Source organism: Harpegnathos saltator, unplaced genomic scaffold (assembly GCF_003227715.2).
Source record: "Harpegnathos saltator strain DR-91 unplaced genomic scaffold, Hsal_v8.6 scaffold720, whole genome shotgun sequence".
In the NCBI taxonomy this organism is placed as follows: domain Eukaryota; kingdom Metazoa; phylum Arthropoda; class Insecta; order Hymenoptera; family Formicidae; genus Harpegnathos; species Harpegnathos saltator.
This window is the reverse complement of record NW_020230561.1, coordinates 296543-321267: the sequence shown is the minus strand read 5'-3', so window position 1 is coordinate 321267 and position 24725 is coordinate 296543. Positions and strand designations below refer to the sequence as shown.

General features: G+C 34.4%; 1 protein-coding gene across 3 annotated transcripts; it reads left to right on the top strand.

Annotated features, from left to right (window-relative positions):
• The first annotated feature begins 6771 nt into the window (after positions 1 to 6771).
• Positions 6772 to 20819, top strand: Fbxl7 (F-box and leucine-rich repeat protein 7). Of its 3 annotated transcripts, none has more exons than XM_011142539.3 (3): positions 6772 to 7148; positions 12542 to 12683; positions 18802 to 20819. In XM_011142539.3, the coding sequence occupies exon 3, from the start codon at positions 18815 to 18817 to the stop codon at positions 20192 to 20194; it is 1380 nt and encodes a 459-aa protein (XP_011140841.1). In that variant the 5' UTR covers positions 6772 to 7148; positions 12542 to 12683; positions 18802 to 18814; the 3' UTR covers positions 20195 to 20819. The 3 variants fall into 3 exon arrangements, with proteins under 3 accessions (XP_011140841.1, XP_011140843.1, XP_025161662.1); XM_011142541.3 differs by lacking the exon at positions 6772 to 7148 and adding an exon at positions 11429 to 11653; XM_025305877.1 differs by lacking the exons at positions 6772 to 7148; positions 12542 to 12683 and adding an exon at positions 15457 to 15590.
• Positions 20820 to 24725: the final 3906 nt, after the last annotated feature.

Sequence of the window (24725 nt, the reverse complement as noted above, 5' to 3'; positions counted from 1 at the left end):
TTACAGAGAATGTCTAAAAACCTCCCTCAAACAAGCAGTATCTGATCTTGAAATTTTCATGGATCCCGAAACTTATAAAGCGCAAATTGGAGGAACGAGAATAGGTTCCTTCGCGGTATTTCATTTCAAGATGGTACGTACGCTGAGTATTCTCCACGTGCAACATTTTTCGTAGGCATGTTTCGGAACATTTTTTATCAAGCACGGGCGACGAACTTGCGTAAAAGAGCTGGAAAACTTTACGAAACGTATCGTTCAGAGGACAAAAGTTATCCGCGGATGTCACTTTCCCCATACTTATTCGCAAAAATGATTGTAATGCAGATTAAACAGCCGCGGGAGCAGCTGCGGAAGGAAAATCCATGTGGTTTTTACGACCTCACCGGCAGAGCAGGCTCTGATTTCTTTTCGTCTTTATCACCGACGAAAGAAGCGCCCCAATTTTAAAGGGCGATCATAAAATGCGCGACTACTTTGTCACGCATATATCATCAACTCCCGCTTCAATCTCCCACCCTCGATCGAGAGTCTCAACGCACGATCAAGCGCGAGTTATGAAGATTCAGTTTCCGCGGAAAAACTAGTCGGGGGATGTTTAGCCGCGGTGGAATTTAACGCTCGCGTTCGCAAAGGCCTAACATTCTACTCGCGATCGCGGACGCCATCGCGCCTCTTTTCACAACGGTGCGGATGTTTAACTTCTTTCTTCCTTATCGCGACAACGATATCGCGACGAGGCCTTAACGAGGCAAGTTTGCTTATAACCAGCGTTTATGTCAAGAGCGCTTCTTGAGAACATTCCGCTCGAAGGGTTAGTCTGCGATAAAAAGTTTCCGGAGGCCGCTGTGATTTAAAGTTAAATTAAATTGTAGCAAGAGCATTGTTATCGAGCAGCCCTGAGACGGACTGCTGTTATCTGTCCGTGACGTCTGCCGCGCGCTTTTGCAATTATCGGCAAATTCAGTTTTCTCGATTGTTCACGCGATATCAAGTGGCCATAATATATGACGATAATATATGGCAATATGTGGCAATAATATATGGCAACAATATATGGCAATAATATATGGCCATAATATATGGCAATAATTCATGGAATATATTTTTCGTTACAAAAGTCAATGCAAATTTGCGGCATGCACAATGTAATAATAAAAGAGCTCTTTGCGAGCATTGAATCAGACACTCACCGATGATGATATTGATGATGTCCTGTTGCATTCAACCAGATCCACCAATGTCCCATGTGCGCCCATGTGCGCTGCCGCTCTCCATGTCGCGCAGCATCCGTCTTGCAACGCGTCCCACGTTGATTGCTACACTTTCACCACATTTCCACAACGCGGTCGATATTTGTATTAGAGCGGCGATATTTGCGTCAATTAACGAACGTTTTACGTCGACATCGGTGAAAACTTTTTACGCGCTTCGAAACGAACTCTATAAACTCGATCGGCGAGGAGCAAGAACCGTGTAAAAATTTATTGACTCGTCCAACGGATTTTTACGGCGCTTTTCGCGATCATGTCTGAAAAGTCGCGAAAATGTGGGAGTATCGACATCTACGAGAATATTCGCGAATGCATGCGAGGAAAGATTAGACAATTAGAAACCGGTCACTTCGAGGGAGCGCAAAAAGAGAGAGAGAGAGAGAGAGAGAGAGAGAGAGAGAGAGAGAGAGAGAGAGAGAGAGAGAGAGAGAGCGGGGCAAAGTTTTCACGCGTGATAGTTCCGTCACGACGAAGCTTATGTTCGCGACACTTTGGCGATACTTGAGAATTTAAGCTTTCTTTGTTACCCGCAGCGCGGGTAAAAACGCGTATATTGATAACCGCAGTCGCGATATTCAAAGGCACGCGAGCGAGGATACCTCAAGCTCAGCGTGCGTTGGCGCAATTTCTGCGCGCATTATACGCTACTCGAGACAATAGGGATCGTAATGAATAGACAATATTGCCAAATAATTCTACAGCCTGTTTTGGAAATAAAAGAAAAGTAGCCAACGATCTCGGCATTTATGCGTATGAATATATTTTATACGGACAATTGAATATTGTCAAATAATTAAATCGTTAAATAATTCTGCGGCCCGCTTGAAAAATGAAAATAAAGCAACTAATGACAGTATCGCGTTTGTAGATATGAATATCTTTTATTCAGATGACTGAACATCAAAAGAGAATCATTCGGTATTTTAAATCTCGTATGTAATGCAGGCTATCGATCAAGTAATCTGATTGTTTCGAGCAATGTATTTTATTCAACGTCATAAACACACACATGCAAGAATCTATTTGCAATTCGCATTGACTCGAACGATATTTTATCTCCCATAGTCCCACATCCGTCATGCGGAATTTTATTTCTCTTTTCATTTTGTATTTATTTACCGAAACGACTTGCAGTCAGAGCCGGCCTCGTTCCGCTTCAACTCTGTAATAAAAAATTCACATTCGCTCATTAGATTTGACCAACCAGTGCAGGCGAGTAAAAGTAGTTTATCCTCTGCGATCGTAATTCAAGTCGAGCCGGAAATTATATCCCAGCTCTAGATCGCCAAGAGTCAAACAGAGGACAGAGAGATAGTAAACTTGTAAACTTACCTTCAAGCCGACTCTGCTTGGCCCGAACCGGATCCTCCGGTGCGGCATCCGCGTCCGCCGGACTGCTGTTGCTTTCCGCAACAACTGAAACAGAAAAGTAATTTTCCCAGTTGATAATCTGCGGTACAGAGAGAATATCTTTGATCGAGACGAATCGAAAATACGGAAATATTTTGATATGGGATTTTTATCTTTATATTTTTATTCCAACATTGAAAATTTAAATGAGACATGAAGCTTTCAAGAGAGCTGATGAGGAACAAGTTGCAAAGGCAAAGATTGTAAAGAGTTGAACACAGATATGTAGGAAACTTGTAAACTTTACCTTCCGGTAAACCTTCCGGCTGACCCTACTGTGCCCGAACCGGATCCTCCGGTGCGGCATCCGCGTCCGCTGGACTTGCTTCCCGCAACGTCTGGAACAAAAATTTAGCATTCTTGGTTGGTAAGCTGCGGTAAAGAAAGAATGTTTGGTCGGGATGAGTGGAGAATATTCACTACGGTTTTTTTTCTTTATTGACATTGAAAGTCTAGATAGGACTTAGAGCTTTTGAAGAAGAGCTAACGAAAAAAGATGACAACAAGAAGCGGAGACAACAGTTGTGTGCTCTCGAAAATACTCTTTTACAAATGGACATTTAAATTTAGATCCCGTAACGAGAGTAAACAGACTTGAAAGAAGCGCTGACCGAAAACAAAAAAGGTCGCAGTCTAAGAAGCGATATGACGTTAAATATTCTACCAGTATACTCATGCAATTCGGAATTCTTCAGAATGTTTAATTGAGAACATAATGAATTAGAGATCCGCGTTCATGGACCGTTATCCGTCTCTGTCTGAATCAATATCTCTTGTATACAACAACGCAATAAATAGATAGACAGAGATTGACGAGAGTAATTGCAAATTCATAAAGTCATGATTACTCGGATTAGTCGGATAATGACGGATTGTGAATGCCGAGCGCGAAATTTCGACTTCTTATTCCCGAAAAATTCGCAAAACGTCCGCTCTCGTTATCAGAGACCTCCCACATAATAAATGATTCCACATACCTGGAAACGTGACGTATCGCTGCCGACATCCTGCTTCCCGGCTACTGGAGTCCTCCGGATTTCACTCACTCACGCTTCTAATGCCGATACTCGTGATTCAACCGTGCGGTTAATCAATCAACGCGACGTCGACGCGATGCCGATTGAGTATCTCGAGGACCGACGAGATACATTTCTTTGAATTACACGAGACGGAAGTGACGAGCGCGTCGCGCACGGCTGCTGTTGATGGAATGAGATCGAATACACGAGGTGCGCGAGTATTATAATACGAAGGGCAAAAAGTGTCGTCGCTCGAGAGCCGATCAACACAATCGGCGCGATGTAAACATCGCGGGCCTCGGCAGCCCGCCGTTGAAGCAAGAGAGACTTTGCCCTTGGACGTCTTTTCTCTTTCTTTTCTCGAAGGTTCCGGGACGACGAGAAGAATGCGAGGAGGCCTTTCAACTGTACGCGACATTGATTTACTATTTATTGATTGCTGAAAATAAAGAAAATTATTCTGTCGAAGCATCAGACATTTGTTAGCTTTATATTAATTAAAGAGGAATGTGTACGATTAGAAAATGTGTTAGCAACTAATTGTACAGTGTGTCAAAGTTGTTGTGACGCCATTTTCAGAGAATAATTAAAGGTGGTAACGTTAAAGAGTGGAATTTCATCTCATGCGAATTTTGTCACGTTCTTATTAAATGTGAGATTATCCGCTCCGGACAATAATTCTTCTACATTTCATCTAATATTTAATGACGATAAATAACATTTAGTTACATTCGTTTGGCTTTTTTTATTTCGAAAATAAAAAAATATATACTAGGGTGAGATTTCACCCATGACAACATTAACGTAATTTTCTTTGATGCTTTTTTTAAAAGTTCAGATATTTCGTCGACTCGCGGGATATTTATAATCGAAGTCTCGTCGTGTTAATTAACACGTACTCCTCCGAGCGGATCGAATGCTCATCGACGGCCACTGTCAGTGCCACGAGCGAATGTCCGGAGCGGACGGAATGCTAAATTGAGAAGCAGGGGCTGTATTCCGTACTCGCATACCGATAGTTGTCGGCGTCGTTAGCAGTATTGCGCAGCTTTTTTGTTATATGAAAAACCTGCGCAATGCCGCTAATGACACTGACAACTGTCGATTTGCAGGTACGGAATACAGCCCCAGGACGAAGGGAACGGGACGCGGGCAACGATACATCATGCGTCTCCAGACGTGTCAAATCGTTTATTATACAGAAGACTTTGATACGGCAACATATATTCGAAGATTTAATATTTAATACGTACTTTTATTTTTTCTGCTCCTCCCCCCTCCCCCCCTCGCGCTCTTTTAGACCTCCGGGTATAATCTGGCATAGAGATGGCAACTGTGGTTGCAGCACGGACATAAACCGCCTGAAAGTGGATGTAGCACAAACTTCCACCACATACAGATTTTACCACCGAAACCTGAAAGTGGATGTAGCATCGTAGTTCTCCTCTCAAAATGGATGCAGATGGCGTCCTTTCCCAGTGCGGAAAGTCGGTGTCGCAGAAAATGCCGTGTCGGCCACTCTCAGGTTTCTCTCTGGTTATATTAAGCCAGCGGCACACGGTGCTTATTTTCGTGCTAGATTGCTTGAATGAAAATACTGCGTTTTGATTGGTACATTTCCGAAGATGGATGGAAATGCACTAATCAGAACGCAGTATTTTCACCAGCAAGCATTCCAGCACGAAAACAAGCACCGTGTGCCGCTGGCTTTATTTGGTCTGTTCTTTGTAGCTGCACTGCTGAACTGGTGCAATAAACTAGAATGAGAAAACCTATATTTATCTCACTTTAACTTATTGCACCAGTTCAACAGTGGAGCTGCAAAGAACAGACCAATTGATAGAAACTAAAGGTCTATCTACAATGGCTGCAAGAATAAGGTTCTAAGTGTAAAGCTAAGACTCCATGCATGCGGTGAGCTGCGGCAAACGGTTGCGGTGACCAATCAGGAGACAGACGCATGCCGGAGCTTGCCGCAACCGGACTTGCGCCTCCCTCCTGATTGGTCACCGCAACCGTTTGCCGCAGTTCACCGCATGCATGGAGTCTTAGCTTAAGCAGTAAGAAATAGACCAACCACAATCGATTATTATAAGAATAATCGATTATGGTTGGTCCATTTCTTACTGCTTACGCTTACAACTTTATTCTTGCAGTCATTTTAAGCGTGGTCTACAATGGCAGTAAGCAGTAAGAAGTAAGCGTAAACGGTAAGAAATAAACCAATCACAGTCGATTATGACAAAAATAATCAACTGTGTGGTTGGTCCATTTCTTACTGTTCACTTTCTTCTTAAGGTCATTCTATAATACGTGTCGTAAGTTGTAAGTCGTAAGAATTGGCGAATCACAGTCGATTATTAGAAAAATAATCGGCTATAATTGGTCAGTTCTTACGACTTACGACACGTATTGTAGAATGACCTTTACTGCTTACGGCCATTGTAGACCACGCTGTACTGCTTACGCTTACAACCGTAAGCGTCGGCTACAATGGCAATAAGCAGTAAGAAGTAAGCGTGAACAGTAAGAAATGGACCAACCACAGTTGATTATTTTTGTCATAATCGACTGTGATTGGTTTATTTCTTACCGTTTACGCTTACTTTTTACTGCTTACCGCCATTGTAGACGACGCTTTATTCTTGCAGCCATTGTAGATGGGCCTTAATAATTCTGCTTAGAGCCATATATTGAATGAAGAAACTAATATTTAAGTTAACTTTCTTTAATTATATGGTATTAGTGATTAAATTTTTGAACATCATTGGCAAAAAGAGCAATAGACAGATATTATATATCTATACATATATATATTCAACATGTTTTATCGTAAAATATAAAAACTAGAAAATATTTTAATAACTCAACTTTGCTGCGTGTCGTTGGGTTTAATCATAGATGGATTTAATTAACGCTTGTAAAAACGAGAGTTAGTTAAGTATTATATTTAAAATCGTCTTAAATTTATCTTTAGGTACTTTGTAGCCAATGAAACGGTACATGCAGCATCTTAAGATAAATTCAAGACGATCTTAAATATAAGATCCAATTAGGAACATCAATCTATGCGCAAAAGCAAGATGGATTCAGAAGGATCCGAGAAGGCACAATCGAGTCGTCACAGGAAGAAGTGTCGGTAGTGTCAAAGTCCTGTAACGTGCCAAAAACCTGTCATGTGCGAGATACTTCGCTGCATATTCGAACCGCGATTTTGTACGTCTTTTTAATAACCATATGATGAGTTACTTTTCAAGTATTGGAGTATGGCTCGATTAGTGTAAATTCCATTGTGGCACATCGATCCCCACCCAAGAGTCGAACCATTATAGGCCCCACAGCTGCTTAGTGAATTGAAATGTAATATCAACATGGAGGTGATGGCAGATAATAGATCGATGTTTGATGATATCATGCACAGTCATTGACTCCTGTTTGGCATATTGGTGTGAGTATATTTGTACGTCGAAAGTACAAACAGATGCGACATTACCGGTGTCAAATTAGACCCTATGGTGTGATTGTGAACAACGTGTACAATACGTGGCTGCGCGGGAAATTTGAGATTGCAAATTTTTTGGAACATTTCGTATGAATGTTGGTTCAATCGATGAAGATGTATAAATAGAAATATATTACATATGGTATAGAGCAAGGCTGCTATTTTATGTTGTATAATAAATATTGTCAAATTTGCTGATTAGCTGTCGGAGTGATAGTAAATTTTAAAATCCTTTATATTCTTTCAAGGTAACCTAGAAATTCTTTATTTAATGACTAATCGACATATTCAACAAACTCGTCCTACTACGTATAGAAAATAGTCTAAATTCGAAATTATCTAGCCTAAATTTTGTCCTTTATTTCTAAACTCACTGCATTAAATAAAAAAATATATGGTTGTGAACAGAAAGGTTGTTTGTAACTTTTTTATGAATTTCAGAACAGCATCCATCTTACCTAATTGAAGAATTTATTTTGTAATAGAAGAATATAATTGTACATCAAAACATTCATTGTAGCAAAACTAGTGCAAGCATTGTTTTTTATTGCAATGCAACAATGTATATTATTATATGGTATATTATTATTATATTACTAATATATATTAATTATACGGACTACACTAGCTTAAGCATAATAAAGCACTTTTTATAGTTTTATGAAAAATTTGAGCAAATGCATGCTGGTACAATAGGTCAGAGTGAGACATATATATTTTGTTTTATGCTAACTAATCAATATGTGTCAGTCCGGGAAGTTCTTTGAAATAACAGCCTAGATAGACAAATTTTGGCAGATTGTCTGCATAGAGACTGAATTTGGCAATTAAAATAGTAGCATAAGTACATAAAGATGCGTTTTTATATAAGAAACATTGTTTCTTATATAAAGTTATTTCTTTATATATGAAATATTGTTGCAAGTAGCATCTAAAAGAAGCAATTTGATGCCATGAAAATTATGGCACATGCCACAATTGTATCAGCAAGGGGACACAATTAATCAGCAATACAAATAAACTGATATTTTGTTGCAAAGTATGGAATAATAAATACATATTTCTTATAGCAAGCATATTATGAACATGGTATGTCACTTCAATGGTATTATAAAATATATATTGAATGCATACATGCTGCCAACATTGTTAACATGTGTTTATTTGGGAGATTATATAACAGGACTAGTATAAATATTGCTGTTTATTATTGTATAGTACAGCTGAACTCAATACAAGCAGATTTATTATACTGACTGTATTAAGCTAGAAGTATAAAACATTCTGACAGCCAAATTTACAAAAGCAGATTTTATACAATGTCTGCTGCAGACTCTATCAGCAGTTTGCTAACAGAAATATAACATGATCTAGTGACAGAGTATGATAACAGACTGATGCAGAAACTAAGCAGGATCTGCCATTTCAATGTATTTAAATGGAACACATTGTAGATCTATTTGCTTTCTACTGTCAATTTGCTGTTAAATTCTATCGTAGACTCTTTTGATAGAACAAGAGCTGAATACAGACAAATATCTCTATGAATCTGTCAACAGTTCCTGATCAAATCTGTCGCCAATCTGTCAGCACAATTGTTAATAGATTGATTACTGAACAGTGACTTAAAAATATTAAAGGATATTAAAGGATAATATAAAGGATAATATAAAGGAAAAATATTAAAGGATAAATATTAAAGGATTTCAAAATATTCAAATAGCTGGTAAATTTGAATCAAGAAACTGAAAATAAAAATAAATTGACAGTTAATGTGGAAATACTTTTACTCAGTTTTGTCAAAAAAGTTTATATTATATATTTTACTATATACATTTACATTTTGCTTTTACTAATAAGAGAATGATAAATCTTAAATGTCAAATTTGATATGATCAGAAATATATTAACTATCGGTTTTATATTATGTGTGTATTTTAGTATATGCATACATATGCGTATATGTGTGTGTGTGTGTGTGTGTGTATATATATATATATATATGGGTATGTGTGTATTATTGATATCCTATAATAATATTTATTATTAAGTTGAGATATTAAAGAGAACCAAAAGTGAATGACATCAGAAAAAAGGTTTATTTCTATGTTATGAGAAGCATTGGGCAAGAACTTCATCCTTTCAGTATGAAAACTGAACAAAAACTGCTAACACTAGACTTTAATATTCTTTATGTTGCATTGGAATGATTCATATAAATGTTTATAAAATGACGAAGAGCTATGTTTTCTGTTGTCCAAAGTTTTATAACACTTATTTAAGTTAAATATTTCCGAGCAGTTATAGGTTTGAATATATCTGTTATTTATCTGAATGCCTGTATTGATTTGAAATCTGAGATCGAATTATGGGAAGGTAAATAGTGAACTTCTTGGGCTTTAGAAAAAATTACAGTTTGGGAATATAATATATTTGTCTAACGATTTTGTCAAAAAGTTTTTAGAAGATGCATATGGCACATAACATCTTTCTAGAGGAAAAAAGATATGGTCTAATTAACTAGAAGTTATGAAATATATTTAATTGTGTAAACAACATAATTGCATTATTTTAATTATCTATCTGTGATGGTTATATATATAGTTGATATAATTCATTTATTTTAGTGTATTAACTACATAAATGTAATTGCGCATGATCTGTGGCAACTTGATTGAAAGATTATTTACCATGGATAGGCTAATCTATCCATATAGTTACATTAATCGGAATTATATATCACAATATCGGAATTATATTGCACAAATCAACGTTGTCAGAAAATAGAAGCAGCTTACTATACCCACAGCTAAAAATGTGAAATGCTGATTGACTGAGCACACACATATACATTTCTAATTATATGCGTAATAAACTATGGATGTTTTCTAATGTCACTGACTTACTGCACAAACAGATGCAAACGTGTGTGTTTGTGTGTGTGTGTGTGTATGTGTGTGTGTGTGTGTGTGTGTGTGTGCGTGTGCGTGTGCGTGTGTGTGTGGGTGTGGGTGTGGGTGGGTGTGTGGGTGGGTGTGTGTGGGTGTGTGTGCGTGCGCGTGCGTGTGTGTGTGTGTGTGTGTGTGTGTGTGTGTGTAACAATAGCATATAAGGAATTTATCATCTCAATTTCCTCATTTTAATTTCGTTATAGATAAGCATTGCAAAACTATGTTGCAATGCATGAAATTGTCACATTTTATTAGATTATTTGAAAGTGTATACAATCAAAAAGTTGTATCTGAATATACAATTGGAAATTTAGGAATTCTTAATAGTATATACTGTCTTCTTTCCATTGATGCCTCTCTGATATAAGAAATAATTAATTCAGTTGCGTATACACGCATGAAGATGTCTATTGTTCGATATCATGTACAATATGCCACAATTTGACTTTAATTTAGTAGATTCTTGAAACAGAAAATCTTAAATTGAAATATCAAAGCTGCAAGCGTACAGTTGTCAAGATGTTTTACATACTGGTCTTTTATTTTAACATTAAAATAATGAAAATTCCTTGTTGATTGAATCATACTCTTAAACGCGAATAATGTATATGTGTGCAGATAATCACAGATAAAAATATTAAATAATATCTATATTAAAAAATGTTAAACAATGTCAAATTAATAATTTGATAAAGTTGTCATAGCTGTCACATAAAGTTATCATATACGTTTGATTTCTTTCTTCATTTTTCCTTTAACATTTTCTTTAAAATTTTGGTCTCTGTTTCAATAAAAATAATTGTTTTATATATTGAATGTCTAAAGAATATGGAATGTTTACCCATGTTTACAGAGAAATTATGAATCTTTGCAACAATTTCATAAGTAGTTCTGACACAATTTTATTTATCGTTAGTAATGTGAGCAACTACAATGCTCAAAAGAATTATGGCATAGATAATTTATTGCCGAAAATTGGCCAACTTTGACTGGCGATTACTTCGCGAAAAATTATTGTAGACCAATGATTTTTTTTTTTTCAAAATGAAGCTTGAAATCTCTACGTTAAGAATGTATCTCTATTTTTTGCATGCGATGCACCCCTACCCCTGTAACCCCTAACATCTGAGGGCATGTTTGGTATACTGAAAATTGCAAAGTTTGACGGAATGCACGGATGTGGACAATTTTTTTTCGAGGACGCCGTTTGCATCGTCATAAAGTTCAAAATTTCCCCTTCAATTTGAAAAAAATGGAGTCACTACAATTTTTTTTCGCAAAGTTACAGCCCTTCAAAAATATCGTACAGAGTCGTGGAAAATACGGAGAGAGTTTGTTTGCCGATGCTAGGAATGTTGGTTGTAGTCAAAACACGAGCCAGGAGCTGAAAAACATGCGCGCGTGCTTGCGTGCGTATGTCAAACACTTATGACAAACACTTTTGCCATTGCTCCACTATGATTTCGTCATTTAATCCGCCGGCCGGTACTTGGCCCGAAGGTAAAAAACAACGATATTTTTGAACGACTGTAACTTTGCGAAAAAAAATTGTAGCGACTCCATTTTTTTTTTAAATTGAAGGGGAAGATTTGAACTTCATGACGATGCAAACGGCGTCCCCGAAAAAAAATTGTCCACGTCCGTGCATTCCGTCAAATTTTGCAATTTTCAATATACTAAACATGCCCTCAGATGTCATGGGTGACAGAGGTAGGAGTGCATCGCATGCAAAAAATGAAGATACATTCTTACAGTAGAGACTTCAAACTTTATTTTGAAAAAAAAAATCATTAGTCTACAATAATTTTTCGCGAAGTAATCGCCAGTCAAAGTTGGCCAATTTTCGGCAATAAATTATCTATGCCATAATTCTTTTGAGCAGTGTAATTGAAGATGAAAAAAGTTTAAGAAAATAAAGTTTATTCTTGAGATTTGTATAAAATGATTTTAGAACAGAAATTCAGTCAATGGTGAAAAATTGAGATAGATAAATTTTGTCTTGCCTTTATATTATTTAATCTAATTCTGAATTTTTTTATCTTTAAGTAAAATAAGAATATAAAAAGGGAGTGAATTGTAGATACAGTTGCAGATGATATATTGGTAGTTTTATCTTCCACTTCATCTTTTATAAGTTAATTTTCAAAACTATTAGAGCCATCTTTATTAACAATATCATATGACATCTAGATATTAGCGGTAGAAATAACTATCGCGAAAAGGTTATATTTAAAGGAATCGCAACGGAATATTTAGAAGTGTTAAAAGATCAAGATTCCCTGAAAAATATTAATTTTTAATTTACTTCTTTAATATTTTCTCTACATAATATGATACACCGTAATACAAAATATGGTTCAGATTGACAGGATTTCCTTTTATTTTCAGTATATTTATGAATTTCTCCAAAAAACAGCCCTTGGAAGGATCATACTTGAGCTCTATCAGCAATCTACTTTGATAATAATGTACGATGTAAAATAGCTGAGTTAATCATACAAGTAGAGTATGCTGCAGACATTGATAAAACGTGAGTATTGGTATTTAATTTTTATCGGAGATTATTTACAGAATCACAATGAAGTGAATTACGAGCCAGTTTGTGAAGAAATACAGTTTTTTTTTCTTTAATATACAATTTTTTTTTATTACGAAGTCAATAATATGTTATTTAAATATATTTATAAACATTTTTAGTTTGATTATTTTTAATTAAAGATTTATACTTATATTATACCATACTTATATTACATAAAATACACATACACATATGTGTACAAGATGTCCCATTTTGAATGGCTCAGGCAAATATCTGGAAAAATATGGAAATGCAGAAAAATGTTTCAGATAAAAGTTGCATTTCAAGGGGGACATAAAACAACTATTAATTTGTTTACAGATAGCACCACTTTCGAGATATTCACTGATCATTACTTTTCTTAAATGGAAACCCCAATTTTTATTATATCATCTTTTTCTACTAGCTAATTTGAACAATATTTGTCTGAAACATTTTTTTATTTGCCTAATATTTTTTGAGATATTTAAGAAAAACTTGATAACTTTTGAATATTTAACTTACGATATCTTGCTATTTGACAGGAGAAAAAATAGTACTAAATATTTTTACTTTATTTGATCTCAAGAATATATTGTTATAATAGCACTCTGATTTTTGTTAATTTGGTTTTCAAATTGGTTCAATTTTCAAATTTCCAAAGGTCGATAAGTTAACAAATGTTAGGGCACTATTGTAACAATATATTCTTGAGATCAAATAAAGTAAAAGCGTCTAGTACTATTTTTTCTTTTGACAAATAGCAAGATATTGTAAATTAAATATTGAAAAAGTTATCAAGTTTTCCTTAAATATCTAAAAAAATATTAGGCAAATAAAAAAATGTTTTAAACAAAAGTTGTTAAAATTAATTGGTAGAAGAAGATGATACAATAAAAAATTGGAGTTTTCATTTAAGAAAAATAGTGATCAAGCAGTAAACACATCAATCACAAAGTCAGTAATGGGACATCTTGTACACATATGTGTATGTGTATTTTATGTAATATAAGTATGGTACAATATAAGTATAAATCTTTAATTAAAAATAATCAAACTAAAAATGTTTATAAATTGTTTACTCGCAATTAGTGATCGTTTTTTATCCAATGCTGTCTTCAATTCGTATAATTGTTAACGTTATCGACCACTGTCGATAACGATCAGTGGTGACAGTTTCATTCGAATTTAATAGTTCATAGTACACAATATCTTGAGCCCACCAAATATATAGTAAATCTTTGAATCGTGAATATTGTGCTTCGAAGTGGATGTTGCTAGTTGGCCTGGGTCAATCCATGATTTTTTTCGTTTTATTTTCGGGATTATCAAAATAGATCCATTTTTCAACCTCAGTAACAATTAGATACAAAAAATTCTTCATTTTTGTCTGGCGAAATGCAAATTAACGAAATGCAAATGTTCAACCGATTCGCAATGGCATTTTCCGACAATTGATGTGGAACCCATTTTCCTTCTTTGTGAATCTTTCCCATATTATGTAACCGTTTAGTAACTGTTGTATGATCAACATTTAATGTTTTGGCAAGTTTTGAAATGGATTGTGCTGGATTTTCGTCCAATAATGTAGTAAAAATATAGTAAAAAATAACGTTATGTTATGAGTCTTAAAAATTTGCCCGCTACAGGCGTAATTTTCGTAACCATTTTCATATTTTCATAATGCATTACCACGTTAAATATTTATACTTTTTCATACTAGAATCTTAGCTCAAACAGGCGAAGAGTTAATCATCTGAACTTGACCATAATGACACGATATGTGCAATATCTATATACAACTCAATCATACTATAATGCCGTTGGTAATACTAAATCGTGTGGTAAAAAGTTGTAACACAAATTCGTATGCACCCTGTATATTTATTTACCTATGTACGCACATGCCTGTACACATACATTCATACGCCCGCACGCGTGTGTGTGTGTGTGTGTGTGGCAGAGGGATAGGCATATGGACGTGGATGCGTATGCACTATTAATTTAAATTAAAATATTGTTACCTCTTCAGTGAATTACTTCATCTAGTCTATTCATCATATTGATGCATCTGTTGATATCAAGTTAGGGGATTTTCTATTAGATTTCCTGTAAGACACTTTCCAGTTCGGTTAATATTATCGGCTTAGACGATTTCTTAGTTACCAAGTTCCAAACATGTTATATAGGGCCTAAATTCAAGATCATAGCATGATGGTCGAAGACAATGATTTCGTAATCTTACAAAAATTTCTTTATCAGCCATCCATTTCTTTATGGAGATAGGCGTTATTTTGCATTAGGATAAATTAATCTCCTACTCTTCTCTAAAAAGTCAGAATTTGTGAACGAAAAATTTCATTTATGTATTAAGCTGCTGTTATCCTCGAAGGAGATATCATCACGTTTGTTCATCTTTTAAGTTTATGCGTTAGATCGTGATTATTTCTACTTAAACCATCATCGAACATTCATCAAAAGCTTATATTAGACACAGGCATAATTGAATCTTTCTTTGTGTCTACACTAGACACGAAGTCGTCTATCATTAGTGAAGCAAGAAAAATAGGTCCATGAAAAAGATTAGACTCCACTGCTTTTGAATATAATCCACGTGAGTTTTAGTGTATTTTATAGGAACTCGATATGTAGCCACCAATATTGACACACAGGTTCGATTACATGATCTCAGATCACTTTCTTTTAGATGATTAGGGATCATCTGAATATTATCTTATGGATTGATTTGGAAACAATTAAACCCTGATGTCATGAACATTTGCTGTACGTTCTCAAAGCTGTGTTAACTATATCATGAGATCTTCCCAAATAGATGTTACACATCTACGATCTTGGCCTCTTCCTTGTTGGTAAAACGCAGTAAGCTATTGCAATAGCAATACAATCGAAACAACAAAAGATCGACTGACATTAAATCTATTAACTGAGATACATATCGTTGAGAATTATTTTCTAGCAAAGCGACTTAAGCCACTTGATTTTCGCTGAGATGTCACATTTTCAAGTAAACTGTATTACCGTATTAAAGTCTATAAGGTTGCAAGCTAGTTCAAAAGTTAATTTTTACTCGTTTTTAATTCTGTTTTTATATGATTTCACAACTTTGCACACCTGGTGACGCAAGTTCTGGTGGTGTTATCCAATATCTTGCAAGATGCAAGGATAATTATGAAACCTAATAATATCTGTTCATAAATATAGTAGAACAATACTGCTTACACTATTCGAAGAAGAAAGTTCTTTTTACTTCAAAACCTACATGATATTATTCGACCTATTCTTGCTTTTTTCGTGGAACACTATAAATTCGTGAAATTTGCAGGATTTTCCCACAATCTGATTTTGATCTTCACAAAAAAGACAGTTTGATGAGGAGAACAAAATCACTTTATTCATCTTACAGTCGAGTCTTCATCTTTTAAAATACTCTAAAAAGAATTATCTTACGATCTTCCCAAGCTGAGATGTAACCTCTTGAATTTCGATAAAAATCACAAGTTTTAAAGCACTTTCGTAATTGTCTTGTGTATTATATATCCATAAGATGACACTTGTTATCAATTGAACAGATTCATAAAATAATTTAAAAACCAATATTTCCAATCGTGTCATTTTAAGGACGTAACTTTTTACATTAATAAATTTTATATTTACATATTTAGTAATAATTTCATGCATGTTTCTGCTAGTATTACAAATCGATATGCGGTGAAAAAACAGGAATCTGCATTATTTTTAATACACAAAGCCATTTATGTTTTTTCAGCGGAAAACATTGAAATGTCATGATGCAGTCACGAAAAAGTTAAATTACTGTTTAATTAAAGATATGAAATGATGTCACTTTGATTCTTTAAAGATAACTACATTTTCATGTTACTTTGACTTTTATAATTTTTGTTCTACTTGAATAATATCTTTTGATAACACGTTTAAAAAATCTAAGATAAGACTGATTAGTTCATTAGTGACCCGAAATCAACGTTTTATGCCAAAATTAGTGAGGACGAGTAATTTCGTATTTTACATGAAAGCTTACCTAAAAGGGATTTTAAGTTGCTGATGATGAATCCACAGTCAACAAAATTACAAAAGTCAAAATGGTACATCCAATATGGCGGCTTCTAGTGACTAATTTTATTATTTTATTATGGAGATAATATTCGATATTTATGTTTGTTTTTCGAATCGCTAATCATGAATCCAGTTGAAATTGCAAAATCTAAAGTGGCGAATCCAATAAAACAACTTCTAGTGACTAACGGTATTCTATTATAAATACTCTTATCTCTATTATTAACAAGTGAAATATGTTGAAGAAAACTACTTTTTTGTCGAATGGCTCTGACGGAAACCTTAGATTTATGACTATCATTGGAAAGTTGATACTATCATGATAATGAAGAACAAGTCTGTCTTTTCACTTGTTGAGAAATTTTCAATCTCACGTTTTATGAAGGGTTTAACTTTAGTTTTTCAAAAATTATATTATAAATTATGTATCAAATAATACAAAAATATTAAAAACTGGTTTTAGAGAAAATTTGACCCTGGATCCATAATGAACGATTCAAAAGATATACTCATTTTAAATGCGTACTCCAAATGAAATAACAAAACTTGAATATCTTGAACTAATCCGTTATCTACGACTAAAAAGACATCGAGTTTGAATTTGAATTAAAGTCATAGTCACTTGGAACCGTTATATTAGATCCGTCATTCTGAATTTTGTAATTTCGACTCTGGATTCATCATCAGCGACTCGAAAAGTATGAATATATCGAATATGATTTTCTCCACAATAGAATAAGAAAATTAGTCTCTCAGAGCTGCCACATTGGATCCCGCTATTATGAATTTCTCAAATTTGATTTCGGATTTATAATCAGTGACCCAAATAACATGGATATATCAAGTTGGATGCAAATATGTTGAAAATTGGCAAAGTTATTCATGATCATTCATGTTTGTATATGAGTTATTTTTTTGACATGTCTTTTTTCCGCCAATATACAGGATGTCCCATTTTAAAGTTTCCACTAAAATATATTTTTAGGAAAGCATTTAAGAAAAAAATGTTTCAGACAAAAGTTGCTTAGTTTGAAGGGGGATATAAGACAGCGATATTTTGTTAGATGCCACCATTTTCGAGATATTCATTGATCACCAATTTTCTTGAATGGAAATTCTAATTTTTTATTATATCATCTTTTTCTACTAATTAATTTGAATAACTTTTAAACTCTGAAACATTTTTTTATTTGCCTAATATTCTTTGAGATATTTAAGGAAAACTTGGTAACCTTTTGGTAATATTTAACTTACAATATCTCGCTATTTATTGAAAGAAAAAAAGTATTAGACTTTTTTACTTTATTTAGTCTCAAGAATATATTGCTATCATAGTGCCCTGTTGTTAATTTATCGACCTTAGAAAATTTAAAAATTGTCAAATTAACAAAAATCAGGATGTTATTGTAACAATATATTCTTGACATCAAATAGAGTAAAAGTTTCTAGTACCACTTTTTCTTTCGAATATAGCGAGATATCGTAAGTTGAATGTTGAAAGTTACTAAGTTTTCCTTAAATATTTCAAAAACTATTAGGCAAATAAAAAAATGTTTCAGACAAAGGTTGTTAAAATTAACTGGTAGAAAAAGATGATATGATAAAAAATTGGAATTATCATTTAAGAAAATTGATGATCAGTGAATATCTCGAAAGTGGCGCCATTTGTAAACAAAATGATATCGCTATCTTATGTTCCCCTTCAAACCAAGTAACTTGTCTGAAACATTTTTTTCTTAAATGCTTTCCTAAGGAGATATTTTGGTGAAAACTTTAAAATGGGATATCCTGTATAAATCATTATCAATGAATAGTTAAAATATTTTCAAGGCAGGTGTTATGTGAAGAACTTTTTTAAAAATTTTTCAAAAATAATGTAATATAAAAAAAGGAATTCGATTAGTATTCAATATTTTAATTTTGGAGATAATTTTATGTGCATTTACATAATGTTAAGCATAACTGTACAATGATGTATATGAATTTGTGTGTGCAGAACAGAGCATGGAATGGACGGATCCTGCCCACTCCTTTTCCCTAATTTCGGGGAACAAAGTTGTCCTAAACAAGGAGATGATTACTCATCACAAAAAGTTGGTGTGTATCGACCAACAGTGGATGCCATCGATTTGGGCTACCATACTCTTGATAACAATGCTTGTCGCACGACTTCATTATCATCATCTTCGTCGACCCCAGGAGCAATTAGTGTGTCTGTGCGTCAACAACAGCAGCAACAGCAACAGAAGCAACAGCAACCGCAACCACCTGGCAAACATCACTTAGTTATTCACACAAAACCAGATCTCTGTCAACTTGATGACAATCTGCTTCTAAAGATCTTCAGTTGGCTCGGTACCCGTGACCGTTGCACTCTGGCACAAACCTGTCGACGCCTTTGGGAGATCGCGTGGCATCCGGCGCTCTGGCGCGAAGTTGAAGTGCGTTATCCGCAAAATGCTACCACTGCTTTGAATGCATTGACTCGTCGTGGTTGTCATACCTGCATTCGTCGTCTGATATTAGAAGGCGCCGTTGGATTGCCTGGAATTTTTGTCCAACTGCCATTTCTCAATCTCACTTCTCTCATTCTGCGCCATTCGCGTCGTGTCAATGATGCTAACGTCACTACTGTGTTGGACAGCTGCACCCACCTCAGGGAGCTCGATCTCACAGGCTGTCCAAATGTGACTCACGCCTGCGGCCGTGCTACCAGTAGCCTACAATTGCAATCGTTGGACCTCAGTGACTGTCATGGCATCGAGGATTCGGGTCTGGTGCTTAGTCTATCGCGCATGCCACACTTAGGATGTCTCTATTTGCGTAGATGCGTTCGTATTACCGATGCCAGCCTAGTCGCAATTGCTTCCTATTGTGCCAATTTGCGCCAGCTGTCGGTGTCAGACTGTGTGAAAGTGACGGATTATGGGGTACGCGAATTGGCGGCACGTCTCGGCCCGTCACTACGCTATTTTTCCGTAGGTAAATGTGACCGCGTATCCGACGCTGGTCTACTGATCGTTGCTCGTCACTGTTATAAGCTGCGTTATTTAAATGCTCGTGGTTGCGAAGCACTCAGCGACAGTGCGACTGTCGCTCTGGCGCGCAGCTGCCCACGCATGCGAGCTCTAGATATTGGCAAATGTGACATCGGCGACGCGACCCTCGAGGCACTTTCCACTGGATGTCCAAACCTGAAAAAGTTGTCCTTATGCGGGTGCGAGAGAGTAACTGACACCGGTCTTGAAGCATTGGCTTACTATGTGCGCGGTCTGCGCCAACTTAATATCGGCGAGTGTCCCAGGGTCACATGGGTCGGTTACCGCGCAGTCAAGCGCTATTGCCGACGTTGTATTATAGAACATACTAATCCTGGATTCTCCAGCTGATTTATTCGGTTAATTTACCCGGTCGCTTAAGTCCAAGCTCTCAAATAGTGATGTGAGAAGATCTTATAGAGAAAATTTTCAAAAACATGAGAATATTTTGACGAAATCTCTGGAAATAAAAATACTATAAAGTATCCTGAAAATATTAATAATAAGAATGTCGTAATAATATACTTTGAGTATTGAAAAATTTGCCCGCACGAATACAAGTATTTAGTAAAAATGAAAAGAAAGATGATATATTGTTACTATATATCTTTAACATATCTGTATTTATAATAAATATCTTTTTTACAATGTCTGAGATGATTTCTTTTAACAAAATTTAAAGATTATTCCAAGACTAACGTAAAAATATTCTCCGTGGACAATGGAATTTTGAAAATACACGAATATTCTCAAAACATTTCGTCATCTCACATCATTAGTCTCACACAAGTGCCAGAATGTAATATAATACATATGGATATTATTAAGAAATTGTAAATCCATTTTTTATTTGAATTTGTGCGACGACAAACGTTATTCTTGATAAGACGTCTATCAAAAAATAATAAAGGACGTATTATCAATTTAAAACTTAACTTGTATTACCTGCAATATATTTATTAACAAATATTATTTTATCGCCTGCAAATATATAATTTTTTAAAAAACCAATGGTTTTTCGTAATTGATTGTAGAAATATATACATATAATGCACTCAAAAATTCCTGGAGCAATTAATTATCTAAAAAATTATTGTTTTATTTTTATTTTTATTGGAAAAATTTTACAAAATGGTAAAGTTAAAAAATTTATTAATTGATGATATTTATTCAATTTAGGAATAATCATGGATAGCCTTGTAAAAGATAATTTGAAAATTTAAGATAAAAACTACTTTTCATTGCAAATTCTAGTAGCTGATAATATAAAATATAGAACAAATACAGAGTCTCAAGATATACAATCAAATATAACATGTTAGGAGCAAGAAATAACGTCGATCTACAAAATGTACTAAAATATTAACATTGGTTGTGTACGTGTGACTAAATGTTTCGATATTTATATTTGCTATTTACTGATATTTTATAAATTATGAAAAGAAACAAAAGAAAAGATATTTATCAACGTTTATAACATGTGTCGATATATAGTAAAAGTGTGATCTAGAAAAATAAAACATACAATTTCAGAATTAGAATAACTATTATTTTAAAAAGAAAATAAATTAATAATGAACATTTTAAAAACAAAAGGGAGAGAAAAAGTAAAAGGGAGCTTACCAGACAGTTATATTATTAGAGAGTTTGACATCTGTACATAGTTATAACAAAAAACGTTAAGATTTTATATAAAGGCTCGGGAGATTGAAGATTTTACACAAAAGTTCCAACCAAAATATTTAGTTGCTTTAATATTTTAGTATAATCAATTTAAATAAACGGTGCACGATTAAATGCGTCTAAGGTGCGTGTTTAAATGAATGGTATACATTTTCAACTATCCAAATAATTTTTCTTGCGTGTATAAAATTCACTATGTCCAATTACAATTATCTAATTTGCAGCCATATCCAATATTAACGCAATCTATTTGCAACGTGTCTAATCTTAGTAAGCAATTTATTAGCAATCTATCGATAGATTGGTGACAGATTCAACAAGAATTTGTCGACAGAACCATAGAGATGTGTCCGCATTCGACTTATATTTTGTCGATAGAGTCTGCTGACAAAATTTAACAGCAGATTGGCGGCAGAAAACGCGCAGGATCTACAGTATGTTCCATTTAACACGTTAAGTACTACGCTGGTCCTTGCGGACCGGCGCTGGATGACTTTTCGTTTAGTAGACGACATTGGTCCTTGAGGATCAACAGTATCAAATTTAGAAAATAATATTTTTTAAAATACTTTTTGAAATAGTCGATAGATTAGATATGCTTTATAAAACATAACTTTACTGTGGCTTTTGTCTAACTGACGATTTGTCAATCGACTCAGCAAGCCAATACTCTCCCGCCCTGCATCTCGTCATTTCTTGGTTATACTTGCACACGCGCCGCCAAGTCGATCAAAATCAGCGTAGCTTTTAACTTGTTACATATATTAGGGAATGACAGATCTTGCTCAGTTTCTGTCGTCAGTTTGTCATATTCTGCGATCAAATTCTGTTATATTTCTGATAGCAAGCTGCTGACAAAGCCACTATACAAAATCTGTTTTTGCAAATTTACCTATTTAAAATTGCATCATGTTTAAACGCATTATTCTTGTGAAGGGATATAGGAAGCGTAAAAAGGAGGAAAAGTCTCACGCCTGCACAAATGCAGTGTGAGTCCAACTAACAAGGAGAGTGACACAACTCCCTCACCGATTTAAATGGGCTTCGGATATGTTGTAGAGCATCAAAAACTAAGGGACACGTATTTTTTTATATCGGCTTCGGAGCATGTTTAGGGGGTGAAACCACCTCTTGAAAAAAATAGTCGTTATTATTTTTAGTAAATATTTTCTAAATTATGAGTCATATGAAAAAAAGTTTCAGACAAAAGTTTTGCAATATTTTATGCTTTTTGCAACCATGTGTTCAATTTTTTTTAATTTCAAATGTTGAACTACTCTCCCCCTCCCCCCTCTCGTTACTCTGGCAAAATTTTTAAGTTTTTGTAAGGACAAAAATTATAGAGCATTAAATACCAAATTTATCCATATATAATATTAGAAGATGGTATTTAATATTTTGGACAAAACGCAATGAGAAATCTTCATGGTATATGTGCCGCCCTGCCCGAGTAGATAGATACTGTAGGTAGGTACGCTGTGATATTTCTCTATAATTGCACTATGCTTCACGACTGCTTGTGCATATTTTCTTATGCTATAATTAATCGTAATGATATGATATACAACATATTAAGGCTTAGTCTCACAATGTTCGATTGTGTTAATGATTTTCTATATGCTAACTTATGAAGTTGTACACGGAGCTCTACATGGCAACCTTCATGATTTCGACAAAAACAATAACACTAACAATTCAAAATCATGAACGTTGTCATGTAATGTTCCATATGCAACTTCATAAAAGTTAGCATATAGAAAATTATTAACACAATCGAGCATTGTGAGACCAGTCCTTTACACAAAATAAACATGTGAGCACAGATAAATCGTATATATAACAACGTAGCAAATGCGTGTGGGGTGCGCTATTTGTACAGAAATTTCAAATATATATTTTCTGAATTATCTATCCATCATCAAAATACTCGATAGATTATAATGTACCATCCTGTTTACAAACAGAGTTTTCGAGATATATTTTAAGTCCTTCTGCCGTCTGGTATTCGTCACTCGCCCTTGATTTTTGAACATGAACGCACGCCAATAATAGTCAATGTTTATATCTCTTATCGCACACAAATAATGGTTATTGTTTATTATTAAACCACGTGCTCAATTTTATTGTGATTGTCTGTGTTTGACTCGGTTGGTGGACGATTACTTTGTTGAAGTTGTTTTTCTTGGCGAATCTGCGTTGCTCCTTATTTTTGTTTAACCTACAGCTGAATCACGTTTGTTATCGAGGCCATTGGGCACTGTAAGGATTTGATTTTTCACACATAATACTTGCAAATAGCGGGGCTTCGGCGTTTACTGTTGGTGAGTAACGTTTATCTAGTCATGAAAACACTCAACTTTCGTTGACCGGATTCGCTGACGGAATATTTTATAAATTTAATAAATATATTTTATAAATCCTTCATTGCTACAAATAAGAACTCTACACAGACAAGTTCCGAATAACACAAACTTATATATATGCATGATACAATTATAAAATACGTTATCTCCGCGATTTCCGAATGGATTATCACACAAATGTCACGAATTATAATTTTTATATTTTACTATTGAAAAAGTTCGAAAAATTACGACTGGAACATACGTATGGATATTTGTAGATTTTAACTATGATTATTAAAAGTAAATAATTGACGCACGACTAACAGCGTACTACCTCAATTGTCTTTTTATTCTCGTTTGTTTCCTGAATCACATATTTGTGAAATTTATGTTTATACTGCAATTTTACAGAAAAGTCAAAGTGAATAGAAAAGAGCAAGCGCGTTGTGTATGAAGTGCATTGAATATCTTAATAATATAACACAAAATTAAAAAAATATAAACTAGATATACTAACATGTTTATTGTAAGTAATTGACATTATTATGTATGTGTGTGAATGAATTTTATATTATCGCTTAAATGTTATCAAATATGATTTTACCTATTTAGCGCATAATATTATTTAATAATATATTATAATATATTATAAAATTTAAGATTGACAATTATATATACAATTAGAGGCCTGTAAAATTTAAACGACAATCGAAAAGCGCGTATAACTAAACTAAAAAATGTTTTATATAATATTAATAAAAATTATTAAATCAATACGTATGAAAACGTATTCGGTCATTAATTTGACAGAAATAAATTGCTAACAAAAAAATTATCCCGTAAAATTTGAAACG

Excerpts from the sequence above, each read along its gene's own strand:
- Fbxl7 (XM_025305877.1), top strand. The coding sequence starts at position 15,544 with ATGTTACACATCTACGATCTTGGCCTCTTCCTTGTTGGTAAAACGCA. Across the intron at positions 15,591-18,801 it reads TTCCTTGTTGGTAAAACGCA|AACAGAGCATGGAATGGACG; the intron begins GTAAGCTATTGC and ends TTGTGTGTGCAG.